Source organism: Haliaeetus leucocephalus, unplaced genomic scaffold, assembly GCF_000737465.1.
Source record: "Haliaeetus leucocephalus isolate CR32 unplaced genomic scaffold, Haliaeetus_leucocephalus-4.0 Scaffold157, whole genome shotgun sequence".
NCBI lineage: Eukaryota > Metazoa > Chordata > Aves > Accipitriformes > Accipitridae > Haliaeetus > Haliaeetus leucocephalus.
Genome location: NW_010972593.1, coordinates 418455 through 433132, shown reverse-complemented (window position 1 = coordinate 433132; position 14678 = coordinate 418455). Strand labels below are relative to the sequence as shown.

The 14678-nt window shown below is 43.1% G+C and overlaps 1 protein-coding gene across 1 annotated transcript in view; it reads left to right on the top strand.

The window, feature by feature from the left end:
• SIN3B (SIN3 transcription regulator family member B) overlaps positions 1-14028 on the top strand; it is a 37101-nt gene extending 23073 nt beyond the window's left edge. The window contains 18 exon segments of the mRNA XM_010562307.1: positions 202-354; positions 891-1044; positions 2068-2331; positions 2733-2876; positions 3132-3254; positions 3769-3858; positions 4295-4413; positions 5160-5367; positions 6100-6216; positions 6583-6821; positions 7073-7256; positions 7482-8076; positions 8583-8752; positions 9310-9483; positions 9764-9856; positions 10129-10223; positions 10672-10876; positions 11264-14028. Coding sequence (XP_010560609.1) covers positions 202-354; positions 891-1044; positions 2068-2331; positions 2733-2876; positions 3132-3254; positions 3769-3858; positions 4295-4413; positions 5160-5367; positions 6100-6216; positions 6583-6821; positions 7073-7256; positions 7482-8076; positions 8583-8752; positions 9310-9483; positions 9764-9856; positions 10129-10223; positions 10672-10876; positions 11264-11494 — 3358 coding nt within the window. The 3' untranslated portion in view covers positions 11495-14028.
• The last annotated feature ends 650 nt before the right edge of the window (positions 14029-14678 follow it).

Below are 14678 nucleotides of genomic sequence, written 5' to 3'. Positions count from 1 at the left end.
GTGGTGCCCACCCCACCGTGGGGGGGGGTCCTGCCTTCCTCGGGGCCCTCCCTCATCTGGTACCGTGTGTCCATCCCCGGGCTGCTCCCACTTCCCCGGTGCTGTGGGGCTCCCCCCGGGGTTTGTTCCCACCTCCCTCGGTGCCGTGGGGTGCCCCTGCCCCCCCCCCCCCCCCCATTTTGGGATCGTGGGGTGCCTCAGGGCCTGTTCCCCCTTTCTGGGCCTCACCCGCGTTCTCGCCCTCCAGGTGGAGGATGCGCTTTCCTACCTGGACCAGGTGAAGATCCGCTTTGGCAGCGACCCCGCTACCTACAATGGCTTCCTGGAGATCATGAAGGAGTTCAAGAGCCAGAGGTAAAACCCAGATCCTGTCCCCCAGGGCTGCTCCGGGGAGCTCCTCAGCCTTTGCGGGGGTCTCTCTGCCTTCACACCATCTTTCCATCTCCCCAGACACACTGTCCCCCAGTAGTGCAGTCACTAGACACTGGAAATGGAGGGTCTCTGTCCATCCTGTTGTTTTTCAGGGATGAAATCCACAGGAAAAGGCAAATCTATTTTTACTTCCTGCTCTGAAATGCAGATCTGGAAATAAGTGAGGAAGCTTGAGTGCAGAGCCTCTCTGTAACCTGTCAGCCCTAGAGGTGATGGCTGTCTTGCCCATTTTGGGTAACCTGCATGCTCATATCTCCTCTCTGTGGATAACACTCCCAGTATGAGGCTGCAGTGGTCATTCCCTCTGCTTGGGCTTATTTCTAGGTCTGAGGTTCCCAAACTTGCGTGTTAAAAATCGCACCTCTAAGAAGCCAGATGCTTCCCATACCTGTGTAATTTTCTATGTTTAATTTGTATTTATGATTCGGACAAAAGTAATAAACTCTTCTCAATTTTAGCATTGACACACCTGGAGTAATCCGACGTGTTTCACAGCTTTTCCATGAGCATCCCGACCTCATTGTAGGATTCAATGCTTTCCTCCCTCTGGGCTACAGGATAGAAATTCCAAAGAACGGGAAGTTAAGTATACAGTCACCTTTGAATAGTCAGGTAGGTTATAGAGCTCATATTCTCTAAATAAATTCCGTTACATGTGTCGCTATACACATCTCTTGCACAGTTTAGGCTATGTAGATTTATGTGTATTGCATGTTGCTAAAGTTTTTACATGGTTTTCAAAGTCTATGATAATGGGCATAATATAAATTTAAATATTTATTCTCCAACCAATTGTTAGTTTAGCTTACACAAGAATGATATTCCTGGATGAAGTGCCACTTCAACTCCAAATATTTCAGTCAGATTTGAAAACTGAAGTTGTAATTAGCTTGACATACTTATATAGATTCTTAATACATGGTGTCTGTAGTGACAAATTTCAAAAAGAGATCCTGGAGGTATCGCATTTCCAGTCCTCCACTGAGAAACGGGGAAATGTGTTTAGGCAATAGGCAAAAAATGTCAGGTATTGCAATGCAATTGCTAACATCCTGCAATGAAAGACATCTGCTGTACTACAGATGGATACGTATTGGCCTCTGCTGCCTTTTTTGTTGTTGTGTGGTTGTGGAGGCTGAAACAGAGCTATTACCTGAATTCTACTGATAAACTTGTGGTTTAACTCTAATTAGTAGCAGTAAATATCTTTTAGATCTCAGTTCCCTTAGATCTCTCTGTTGCTTAGAAATTTAGCACCTTTAAGAGCCTTACATTTTAATATGTTTCTTAAAACTGACAGTTCCTCTGAAATAAAACAGTGGTAACAGAAACTGCGGTGCGTGTTGTTTGGTACACCCTCTCAAGTGTAGTGGATAATGCAGCGACAGTCAAAAGCGGTAATGAGTCAGATGATTCATAAACCAGGATATGACTTACGGGATTTTTTTTAACTGATGGTGTTATTAAACTAGGTAGGGAAATTTATCGGCTAATTAAATCTTTTTTCTTTCTTCTTCACGTCACATGATAATCTTTTTTTAGCTAGACAGCTTGAAAATCCTGACGCTAGCTTGTTGTTGAACTTGCACCTATGTTTCTGTACAAGTCACTGTCTTATGTGTCTTATGCCACTAGGTGCCCTCAGAGCCTGTTCCCAGCGCTCTCCCTGGCAGCGGGCTGTTGTTGCATTACTCCCAGGAGAATTCACACAATCACAGTGACTGTTCCGAGGAGTTTAGGCAACAGCTTCCGTACAAAGAAGATAAATCCCAAATTCCTTTGGAGTCTGATTCTGTAGAGTTCAATAATGCTATCAGTTACGTGAATAAGATCAAAACACGTTTTCTTGACCATCCAGAAATTTACAGATCCTTTTTAGAAATTCTTCATACTTACCAGGTAAAGAGTCTTCCATATAAGCAATTGTGGGTTTGCACTGTAGCTGTTTGAGGAGTAGCTGTCAAATGAAATGTCTGCCTATTGAACAGGCTTGTACAGTTCTCAAGCACTAGCCTTTGTCCAACAATTGCCTCATAGATTTTCCCATGAAATGACAAAAGTGTGAAAACTAAAATTTTTCCAGGGTCTGAGGTGCAAAGGGGTCGTATCTAGATCTGTCTTTGCTAACCTTTGGTTGATTTAGTGATATTCTGAGTGAAAGGATGCACTGTAAGCACCTTAGGCTAGTTGATAGTTATTTCAAGTTTGTGTAGCATAAGGTTTTTGGCTGAGTTGATGAGTTTTCTTGCACAGTGAGGTATGTTCTTGACTCTTTTTAACATCTGTGCGTATCTTTTCAGAAAGAACAGCTGAACACTAAAGGCCGACCCTTTCGAGGCATGTCAGAAGAAGAAGTGTTTACTGAAGTAGCAAATCTGTTCAGAGGACAGGAGGATCTGCTTTCTGAGTTTGGACAGTTCCTCCCGGAGGCTAAAAGGTCTTTGGTATGTGTACGCTTAGAACAAGGCAGAATATTGAATGCTCTCTGTTTGTATGTAGAATACATAAAGAAGCTTTAGGAATGCAAAACATTATGGAAAAACATACAGCCAGTAGATGAACTTTGCTCCTCTTCATTGCTTGGAATTTCGCAGAACAGGTGACTTAACTACATGCTCCGTGTTCTGTTCAGATATATAGGATTCTTTATTTGTGCCAGTGGAGAAGAGAACATTGAAATCATTATTTATTTACTTCAGTTCACAGGAAATGGACCATGTGAAGTGAACAGTGTCCAGAAAACTGAGCATGAGAAGAATCTGGAACACAGCAAAAAGCGATCTAGACCACTGCTGTTGCGTCCTGTTTCTGGCCCAGCAAAGGTATCTTTTCACAAGTAAAAACTTAGAATAACCTGATATTACTCATTGTGTTTAGATAATTGCTTAGATAAAGTTGTAATGAGTAGCGTCTTTGAGGTATGTAGGTGTTCGGTATGAGAACAAAATTTCAAAGTTGTTTTAAAAAATAATAATTACTGCAGAGAAAGGGAATTTTTAAAGTATGCTTATGTGTGCGTGGTAACATGTTGAATACTAAATATCAAGACCTTCTGTACTAAGCACTGGCCCTGGAAAGGGACAATTTGTTGCTTCTAGAAAGAAGTCTTTCTTTGGAATTAATTCTCAATTCATCCTTTTTGTTGTTGTTTCTTCTTCTGAGCTGGGAGTCATTTGATAGAGATTGCTGTGGAGGAGTTGACACAGCAATGCTAGATCACTGTTTGGGAAGTACGGAGTTTCAGCCTTTGCAGAGAGCTGTTATATGTCAGTGAAGTGGAATTTGATAGTATTTGTGTCACAACATTTTAAGTGTAACTGCTTGTTCTTTTAACAGAAGAAAATGAAACTGCGAGGTACCAAAGATCTGTCAGTAGCGACGGTGGGAAAATATGGAACCCTGCAAGAGTTTTCCTTCTTTGACAAGGTCAGTATTTGGCCTGTTCTCACATTCTGTGGACTTAGAACTACGTAAATGGTTGAAAAGAATTGGTTACGTTTTTTATACAATCTGTCTGTCAGCACTTAGCAATTGCCTGATTTTTCAAGTGGTAAAGACAGACCAAGAAAAGAGAAAATAGGTGGGTTTGGAAGATGAATAGAAACTGACAATTAACCTTCTCCTGCATGCTTGTCTCTTACAGTCGTGTTTTTCTTTCTTTTTCAGTGATGTTTCCTCATGTTACCATCTGTAGTTACTAGATTATTGTTTGAAACTGGGCATTTTTGTGCATATTCTCTTTTTATGTTGCAAAATAGACAGAGGTTTGTCACTGTACCCATGGTTCAGACTACTTAGAAGATGAACTAAATTAAAGCGGTGTTCAGGTGATCTGATCGTTTCTCTCCAAATTGTGCTTTAGGTGCGTAGGGTGCTAAAGAGTCAGGAAGTCTATGAAAATTTTCTCCGTTGCATTGCTCTCTTCAACCAGGAGTTGGTTTCTGGCTCTGAGTTGCTCCAGCTAGTTACACCATTTTTGGGGTAAGTTACTGACTACCTTCTCTGCTGTGTTGTACTTTTTAGGTCTTACTCTGTTACTTTTTAGTAGACACTGTGAACTTTGTTACTAAAGTTTGGGATTTAATTTAAGAAATATCTCCTAGGTAGCATGCAAGAAATTGAAGGCTAATCCAGAAAGAGGAGTAATAAAATCTGAATCTTTTAACATATCTATACAGCTCTTAAAGAGCATTTTGGGGAGGATATTTTCCTCTCTGCATCCAGTTGAAAGCCTCACAAGCATCAGACTACCTGGTGTTATACTAAGTCATTGAGGGCAGAGAATCTCATGAATTCTGGAGGGTGGTCTCTGTTCACACTCCCTGTTCTAATCTCTCCAAATACCATACAGGTATAAACATGAAATCTCAGAACAGAGCTGTGAAAAGGATAAATAGTTCGAGCTCTGACGTGAGCATCTTGTGCTGTTTGGCTTCCAGCAGAGGAGCGAGAGTCACATGGCAAGGATCAGTGACTCCTCAGTTGGTTGAGGGGAGTATTTGTGAAGTTGTGAAGGGAAATTCTTTTTCTGCCTTAAGTAAAAAAAACAAACAAAAAACCTAGAGTAATTCAGAGAGAATGATAACAGAGGTAAAAAAGTTGGTGAAAGATTTCTCACTGCAATGCTAAGTTTGTTTAGATTTTCTCCCTTGCTTTTATGACACACATTAGCCACCCTAAAACTGTCAGAGTGAAATAACAAAATACCCTTACTTGTCTTTTTGAAGTAAATTCCCAGAACTCTTTGCACAGTTCAAGTCCTTTCTTGGTGTGAAAGAGCTTTCATTTGCTTCTCCGCTGAGCGACCGATCTGGGGATGGAATGAGTCGGGAAATTGATTATGCTTCCTGCAAACGCATAGGATCAAGTTATCGGGCTCTCCCAAAAACCTATCAGCAGCCAAAGTGCAGTGGAAGAACAGCCATTTGCAAGGAGGTACTTTGGGATCAACCTATTCAATCCCTGAACACAAATTGCACTTGCATAACTTGAAGTGGGGTCGTTAGTGCTACAGCTTCTGCATGTGGATTCCCCTCTTTAATGCTGATTAGCCAGCTTTAATCTCACATCGGTTATTCATCCCATTTAGTGAAATAAGAGTATCCACGTGCATTTTACTAACTTTATGTGAACCCATCTCAAATGGCATCTTTCACTTTTAATGCCTTTTGAGTCTGTGTGCATACACAAATTTATTCCTATAGACAGAAAAGAATATGAAATAGCCTGAAATTAATTTTCTAGCAGTGGACCAATATAGACTTTAGAAACAGTTTTTCTCCTGAAAGAGCACTGTGAGCCAGTGTCTTAGGCTCTGTTCTCGGTGAGAACAGACATCTGCAGCATAGGTGCTCCTACCTCTTGCTGCTGTTGGCAACTCTGTCTCCTTTACTTACAGTTGCTGACTACTGCAGAGTGGTCTCTATGGTTTGTTAGGTGATGGTGAAGGTGCATTCGAGCTTTCTGAGCAGGGCCCTGGCACAGTTCCACACAGACCACTAATCTTCTGAGGAGCAGTCATGACAGTGACTTGTGAACTAGCTCTGAAACTTCCAATAGAAATTCAGGGAAGAACTGCAAAAATGAAACAGAGAAGTATCAGACCCCATGAGAACAGCTCTGAGCTCATAAGGCTCTGTTCAATGTCATGTCTTTGCACTGTTGCAGGTGTTAAATGATACCTGGGTTTCATTTCCATCCTGGTCTGAAGACTCCACTTTTGTCAGCTCCAAGAAGACTCCTTATGAGGAGCAGTTGCACCGCTGTGAAGATGAGCGGTTTGAGGTACCTCTGCTACTGAACTTCCTGTCTGCCTCCTCAGAAAGCAAAACTTCTAGCTATGAGGAATTTGACTGAATTAATTGGTGGCCAAATACTGAAAGTTCTGTTACTGTTTGTTGGTTTCAGGTAGAGTTTGGTGTTTTCCACTTGCCTGGAGTCTAATAGTTCTTCTAGGCATGAGTCCAGTTCTCAAAAGCATGTTACCTCTGGGAGAACTGGCGGAGGTGTATTTTCTAGGAAGAAACCTTGCTGATGCTTTTTAGCTCCACCCAGTGGGGCTGGAATGCATGCCACAAAGCTGAGTGCTGCTGGTCTCCATTTTCCTGCTATGCCTGTTCTTACACTGTGTCTTTTGTGAACTCTTAACAGTTGGATGTTGTCTTGGAGACCAATTTAGCCACAATACGTGTGCTGGAGAGTGTGCAGAAAAAACTGTCTCGTCTGACTCAAGAGGATCAGGAGAAATTTCGACTGGACGATTGCTTGGGAGGAACATCAGAAGTGATCCAGCGCAGGGCCATCTATCGCATCTATGGTGATAAAGCACCAGAGATCATTGAAAGTCTTAAGAAAAACCCAGTTACTGCAGTTCCTGTTGTTCTTAAGAGGTAATTCCCATTCTCCTGTGTTCTTTAAGAAACTGATAAAGGATTTTTAAAGTATTTTTAAACAATTGGTTTCTGTAGATGTTGTTTCAAAGGATAACGCATCTTCAGCTGTGGTGATTTTATTTATTTATTTATTGCTTCCAAGAATATTGAAAAGTTTTTGGTACATCACAGTTGGCTACATTAAAAATGCTTTGTGTGTATTTCTGTGGTTGTCTTTTTGAACTGAAGTAGACTATACATTTATATAGATTGAAAGCAAAAGAGGAGGAATGGCGGGAGGCCCAGCAGGGCTTTAACAAAATTTGGCGGGAGCAGTATGAGAAAGCCTACTTGAAGTCCCTTGACCACCAGGCTGTCAACTTCAAGCAAAATGACACCAAAGCTTTGCGCTCCAAGAGCTTGCTGAATGAAATTGAGAGTGTCTATGATGAGGTGCGTATGCTAGTAAATAACCCATCCAGTATGTCCTTCATTTATGATATTATCTAGATGTTTACGTAGCACCTGGGACCTCGTTGAAGTGGTAGTGCTCTGAAGAGTACTCAGTCAAAAATGACTGTCCCAAGCATAGCGTTAATACTGGCTTATTTCTTCTGGCAGGAGTGGCTCTTGATCATGGATTGGAAGGATCTTTATCTATTTGTCTCTTGATTACAGCATCAGGAGCAGCATTCAGAGGGGAGAAGTTCGTCCACAAACGAGCCTCATCTTATCTTTATCTATGAAGATAAGCAGATTTTGGAAGATGCAGCGTCACTTATCAGCTATTATGTAAAAAGGCAGCCTACTATCCAAAAGGAGGATCAAGCAACCATTCGGCAGATAGTGCATCACTTCATACCCGAGCTGTTTTTCTCTCAGCCCCCTGAGCACAGTATTTCTGAAGAATCAACGGATGAAGACAGAGAAAACCACCAGGGGCAGAACCTGGATACTCCTGAGCTACGGAAAAAACACGTGCCTGGGCCTCCAAGCAGTCCTTTGGAGGCAAAAGCAACCTTCTGTGATGTTACAGCTGCTGAGCCCCACAACACTCTGGATGATGTTTACAGTCTATTCTTTGTCAATAATAATTGGTATTTCTTCCTCCGCCTTCACCAGACCCTGTGCTCAAGGCTCCTAAAGATTTATCGTCAAGCTCAGAAGCAGCTTCTAGAATATCGGACTGAAAAAGAGAGAGAGAAACTCCTTTGTGAGGGAAGAAAAGAAAAAACCAATGATCCAGCCATGGAACTAAGACTGAAGCAACCAAGTAAGAATAATCTGGGACATAGTCCATTCTTAATGCTCTGGTTGCTAGTGCTCAATTGTATATATCTGAGTAACTGAGACCAGCAGGCAAGTCTGTAAGGAAGGTAGAGGTGCAAATCTCCACTATATTTGTGATTTGTGGACACAGCTAATTTAACAGGATAGCTCGTTTGTAATTTATCTTCTGAGGGCTCTCATGCATAGTTCATAGAGACTTCACACAAGCCCACTGTTGTCAGATGTTCTCAAGTGTCTTGTATTAATCTGTTACTTTGATTTAAAATGTAAATGGCTCCACAACAAAATAGTTAACTGCACAAGGTAGTCATGGAAGTGCATGAGATAAAACTGTTACAGTCCATCAGCACTCCTTACACAGAACTGTCTGTCTGTAAGCATGTTTTTGGTACTGAATGTCATGTTTCTCGAGCAGTGCTGTCCCTTGTATCTCCTGACTTCACTCTGCCTCTTACATGCATTAAGTGACTGCACTTTTCCCCTACCCAGGTGAGGTGGAACTGGAGGAGTACTACCCTGCGTTCCTGGATATGGTGAGGAGTCTGCTGGATGGCAATATTGACCCAACGCAGTATGAGGACACTCTGAGGGAGATGTTCACTATCCATGCCTATATTGGCTTTACTATGGACAAACTGGTGCAGAATATTGTCCGCCAGGTAACTAATTTGATGGCTGTGCTGTGTGTCTGGGGGGCTGCCCATCTCCCTTCTATAGACAAATAGGTTTCTCACAGTACCCTGTAATGCAAGGACTCACTAAACATAAAGCAAATTCATAGGAAAGTTATATATGTGGGGGAAACAGTAACAGAAGTTCAGTGAGATAGTTCAGCTTCAGTACAGGGACCACCTTAGGGGAGTTACTCTTCCTGGCCTTTTCCAGCATTTTTTAAGTTCCAGTCTTTTCAAAATTCTGCCGTTCCCAAAATACATCTAAAAGAAAAAAAAAAAAAGGTCCAGTCCTTTTACTCAAATCTGTCTTCTAATTGTAGTTTTGTTACAGTTAAGGCACATCAACCCCTCACTCTTCTCTGTTCCTTTTATTGCAAAGTAATGAAAAAGGGAGTGAAATGTGTGAAGTCTCTGGAGTTAAAGCTTTGGTACTTCCTCTGAGGTGTGATGCTGTGCTAAGTTTTGTGCTCCTTTCATATAACACACTAGAGTTAACTCTTGGCCCAGACTTGCTGACTGAATTCCCCCTTTTTTAATGGAAGCTTCACCATCTAGTGAGCGATGACATCTGCTTGAAGGTTGTTGAGCTCTACTTGAACGAAAGGAAGCGAGGCGCTGCTGGAGGTAACTTATCCTCTAGGTGTGTCCGGGCAGCAAAGGAGACCAGCTATCAGTGGAAGGCTGAACGTTGCATGGCAGATGAGAACTGTTTCAAGGTAAGAACATGCTGCCAGGGAACTTCATAAAGTGACTGTGGCACTTTACCTGGGAGAATTGGGTTTGGAAGCTCCAAGGCCATAAGGGTGAGAGAGAGCAATATGGAGAGAAGGTACCAAAACCAGAGCACAGACAGTAAAGTGGCATGCTGGCTCACTGAAAAGCCCTGCTGCTTACTCCTCTCCTAGCTCATATTTGTTGTCCAAATGACTTGTGATTATACAGCATTTTATTGTGAACCCATGTGGCCAATATCTTGTGCTTGTAACTTTATTACAGGTAATGTTTCTTCAGCGGAAAGGACAGGTGATCATGACCATTGAGCTTCTGGATACAGAAGAAACCCAGACAGAAGATCCTGTGGAGGTCCAGGTAATATTACAATGACTGCAGTCTGCTGTACCACAGACAAAGCAGATGTGTAAGAATGCTTTCCCGCTTTCTTGTTCCAAAATGTGAGACTTTGCCGGGAGGATAAGTTTACCTGGGAGGTGGGAAGATTACATGTGGCCATTGACAGAAATGGGTATGTTTCAACATCAATCAGCTCCATAAAAAGCAGCTTGGAAATAAACTAGTTCTTTGCGGTGATGTTTGTCTTGATGAGAGTGAAATCTGACTTGAAATTTGTCTCTCTTGTGTAGCACCTGGCTAACTACATGGAGCAGTACGTTGGGGTAGAAGGAGCTCCGAACAACCAGAATGACGGCTTCTTATTGAAACCAGTCTTTCTGCAAAGGTGAGCACGCTCCCTCTCCTGAGTCACACCTGCAGCAGCTGATACTGCTTCCTCTCTGCGTATGTGGCAGTGGTTTTGGGTGATGTGCCATACTAGCAACTCCAGGGAAATTCATTCATCTTTGAGGTCCAAAGGGGCTGCTGTAGTCCAGTGTGCTGCATAAGAATGCTGAAGAAAAAATTAATGACTGCTGCATTGAGGTTTGTTCATGAAACCGTGTTTAGAATGGAGTGGGACTGTTTAAGCAGTCCATTCTGGGAGGAATTTGAGGTCTAATTTGCTCCCATTTCACTAAATATTTGTCAGAGTGTATGGGGGAAGGTCCTGGAGAAAGTCTGAAAACTAAATGTGGAAATACAAATTTCATACTTGTGCTGTCAGCTCTGCTAGCTTAAGAGAATGGATAACCAAGCGTGACACATGCTTTGTCATCCTTGTTTTGTTCTAGAAACCTAAAAAAGTTTCGCAAGTGGCAATGTAAGCAAGTGAGAGCTCTGCGTAGTGAAGTGAAGAGCTCCTGGAAGAGGCTGATTGGGGTGGAAAGTGCCTGCAACGTGGACTGCCGGTTCAAGCTCAACACCCACAAAATGATGTTCATCATGAACTCGGAGGATTACATGTACAGGCGGGGAGCTCTCTGCCGAGCCAAGCAGGTGCATCTCCTATTACTCTCTCTGCAGCTCAGGCAGTAGCAGAGGTTGAGGATATGAGCCAAAAGACAGGTACCGATAAGAAGTCTTGTGGCTGAATTCCTGCAAACTACACCCAGAAGTTACTACTCTGTGTTGGATGAAACATGGAGGAGAGCTGGTAAATGCTCCGTACTTTGGTTTAGTTTAGCAGCCTTTTCTTTACCATGCAGATTTTAAGGGGGAGTGGCAAACATTAAGAAATAGAGATCTTTAAATGCAGGTATGCGGTTTCCTGTTTTACTGTTTGTGTTGGGTTGTAAAGCATGCACATCTCAGACATACAAATAGGTGAGGGTTTCGGCTTCTCACCCAGAAACATCTCGGTGATCTTTACTGTCCTGCTTTCAGGTACAGCCAATGGTACTGCTAAAGCACCACCAGCAGTTTGAAGAGTGGCACAATAGGTGGCTAGAAGAGAACGTGACCATGGAGGCAGTTGATGTAGTTCAAGACTGGCTGATGGGAGACGAAGATGAGGAGATGGTGCCCTGTAAAACAACTTGTGAGACCATGAATGTCCATGGGGTCCCAGTGAACAGATACAGAGTTCAGTACAGTCGCCGTCCAGCTTCACCGTGAGCAGAGACTTGTTCCTGGGGCCAAGACAAGTAGGAGCCTTGCTGGTGAAACACATTTACTCTGAGAATAGTGGTGGGAATGCAATGTATGTATTAATGATATTTATCCAAACAGCATTTTACTTTGGATTATGATGTATTTTCCATATGGCATAGACTTGTCTCCTTGCAGTGTAATCCTCCAGCCATCGTGAAGAGACTTTTAAAAGCTTTATGGGAAGAGGGCTCTTGGCATTGCCACACACTTTTTAGTAGTTTCCTAGCTTTAGGCCACTGCTGACCAGCCAATACTGGAAGGCTGAGTGAGGGGGTCAAGCTCTGGGCTAACTACCACTGGTGGCTTTGTTGGACAGATGGAGCTGGGCTGGTATTTGAGCAGATGCTGGCAGCTGCTTCCACTTTGAAGGGTTTAATGTTCCCTATCTTCCTGAATTTATGCCGTCTTGGAGCCTGCAGAACTCTTCAATGTAACCTCCGAGTGCCAGCGGGGCTGTGAGCACCTGGCACAGATTGCTAGCCCCGCTATGGGCTGCTTCGTTATCTATGTGTACTAATAAGGCAATGAACGCAGTATTCGTTACTGGTGCTCTGCTGAGAAAAACGCCAAAACTGAGAGACATGGGTGAATAGCATACTAAATGCTCTGACTCTCGCTCATCAACTAAGTATTTTGGAGCATGAACTAAGGGGAAGAAACTCTCTGAGCTGCAGTGCTAGGCAAGAGCAATTTGCGGCGCAAGACAGCCTGGGCCCATCAGCTACCCCTCTGCAGATGTGCACCGGATCCCATGTTGTTGCTTTGTCAACTTACAACCTGTTGCAGACTCTGCCTTCTCAGATCTGGAGCTGCTTGGGGCGTGTGCGTGGGGAGGAATATCCATTGTGAGGTCTGGCCCGTTTTGGTTTTGGGTTTTTTTTGTATTTTGCATGTTGATTGGCAGCCTCTGAAGCCTGTGTTCTCAGGCGCTTCGCTTTCCTTGTGCATGCCCGGACTCCGTGGTTCTGCTGGGTTGTACCACTGAAATAACATCAGTAGATGGAGCTCTTGCAGCACAGTGTTTGCGCTGGATCTGAGGTTTGTCCCAGATACTTTGCTGTTTCTGCTGCGTCAGCACAGATGCTGTATTTGCAGTGACACATGGAAGTCTGTAATGGGCAGTATTAGATCCAGCCACAACCATCGTAGACAAGCTTTTTCACTGAACCGTCTGTACTTCTATCTAAGCTTTTTTGCAATGAAACCTAACAAAAAACCTACCCCGAACCGTGCAGAACGCTACGTCAATTGTCTGACTTAAATCTATTGAAAAATCAAGGAAATTTAGTTGTGTCTGTCCTGTAACCCCACTGTGACTTCGCTCTTGTTTTTCAGGGGCCAAGGGCAAGCACACTGTCCATGGAGTGTATTACAAACATAATGTCTTGAGGCAGGTCCAGCCTCCTTTAAGCTCTGCTTCCAACTTTTTCCTGGCTTTTGGGGGAATAGCCGCCCCCACCTCAATATTTTTTGTGGCTTTGATTTTTAGGTTATAATTTCTGCCAGGCCTAAGTAGCAGCCTGTAGGATTTGTCCTTGGTTATTTCCACTGTACAACATTTGGTTTTGCAATTGTCTCACTTGACAGTAGAAAAATTGGCCTTTGGGGTACGTTTAATAGAAAACTGTACTGACTCTTTGTCTTTTTTGCAAAATAATCTGTAGGAGGGAAGGAGGGAGGCCAGTCTCTGGCATTCGTGGCCACTTGCACAACCACTGCCAGCGGAGGACTTTTCATCAAGAGCTCATGTTCTTGTTGTCTGGGTCTCTGTTAAATTTTGGTTACTGAAATGATCTGAAGGTTCTTCCCCTCCTCTTGTTGCAGTAAGTGATAAAAGACACTGACGACGTAGCTATGGGAGGGCTGGGTGGAAGAGCGGGGGGACAAGCCCAGTGCAAAGCACAGTGTCCCCCTTTTGTTTCCAGACAGCTCAACAAAATACACCTCAGTCCTCTTCACCTCTCTGCTGTCTTCCAGTGGAGATGACAACTGTGCCAAATTTTATGGTTTTATGATACAGAAAAATGTTTACTAGAAAATAGGTTGCAACTTGTGGCTTAAAATGCATTTGATTCCAAGTGTACCAGGGTGTAGGAGGGTAACGCACCTAGGCACCATCCTGTTCCATCTCCCCATTTTTAAGTGTACTTCGGGTATTTTTAAGCATCCTTATTTTGTAAACCTTAATTTATAGTCTGAACAGACTGAGTAAGACGTTTGCCCTTTACAGTGCTATTGTCTCAAAAATGATAGTAGCAAATGATGCAAATGGAATAAGCAGGCAGTGCCGGTTTGAGAGTGGCTTGCTAATGTCTGGGAGTTTAAGCTCGACTGCTGTGTATCTGCTAGCACGACCTTGATTCAAGAGTTTGTTCTTCCATTTTTTTTGAAGGATCTTTGCTTTTGGGCTTGTAATTGCTTTGCCAGCTCTTTGAATGTAGTTTTTTTTATATTTATTTGCACATTCAAGTAAAATAAAATATTGATTTTAAAAGTCTGCACCTCTCACTGTTTAAAATTTATTTTAAATTAATTTAAACTTTCTGATAATCCACAGAATTGATTGTCTTGCACCCGAAACTGAATTTTAAATGGTAGAAAAATGTAATTCAGAAGTTAGATGAACTGCCCTTCAAGCAATTGCTGGACAGGCTGCAGGATGTCATGATTTATATGTGTGCCAGCTCCCTTCCACTGGGCCAGCAGGCAGCAAATCTTGAACCTTACCCACACTGAGAAGTCAGTGCACAGTAGGCATACGTGAGCCAGTGCACTAGCTAACATAAAAGGGAAATAAAAGTTTCCTGCAAGTAGCGTGCAATAGGAGATCCCCTGCAGGAAGACGGTGCCTGTGGCTCTGTCCTTATGTGTGTGCTGCCAAGACCTCTCTCGGAGCAAAGGCCCTCAACTGGCTGAGAGCACAGGAGTCCATGGGGTGGCACAGTTGCTCCACGCAGAGGTAGGTTTCAAAAGAAAACATTGTGTAGTGCCAGGGAAGCATATCTTTTTGCAGATTGGTTTATTTCTAGCAGCACCTTTGCCACGAGAGGTGTGGCGCAAAGATATGGTCCAGGCCTAGCCCCCAAGTACTCGCACGCTAAATGCAACAGACATGGAAGAAAAGTGACTGATTCCAGTTCCAAAATCT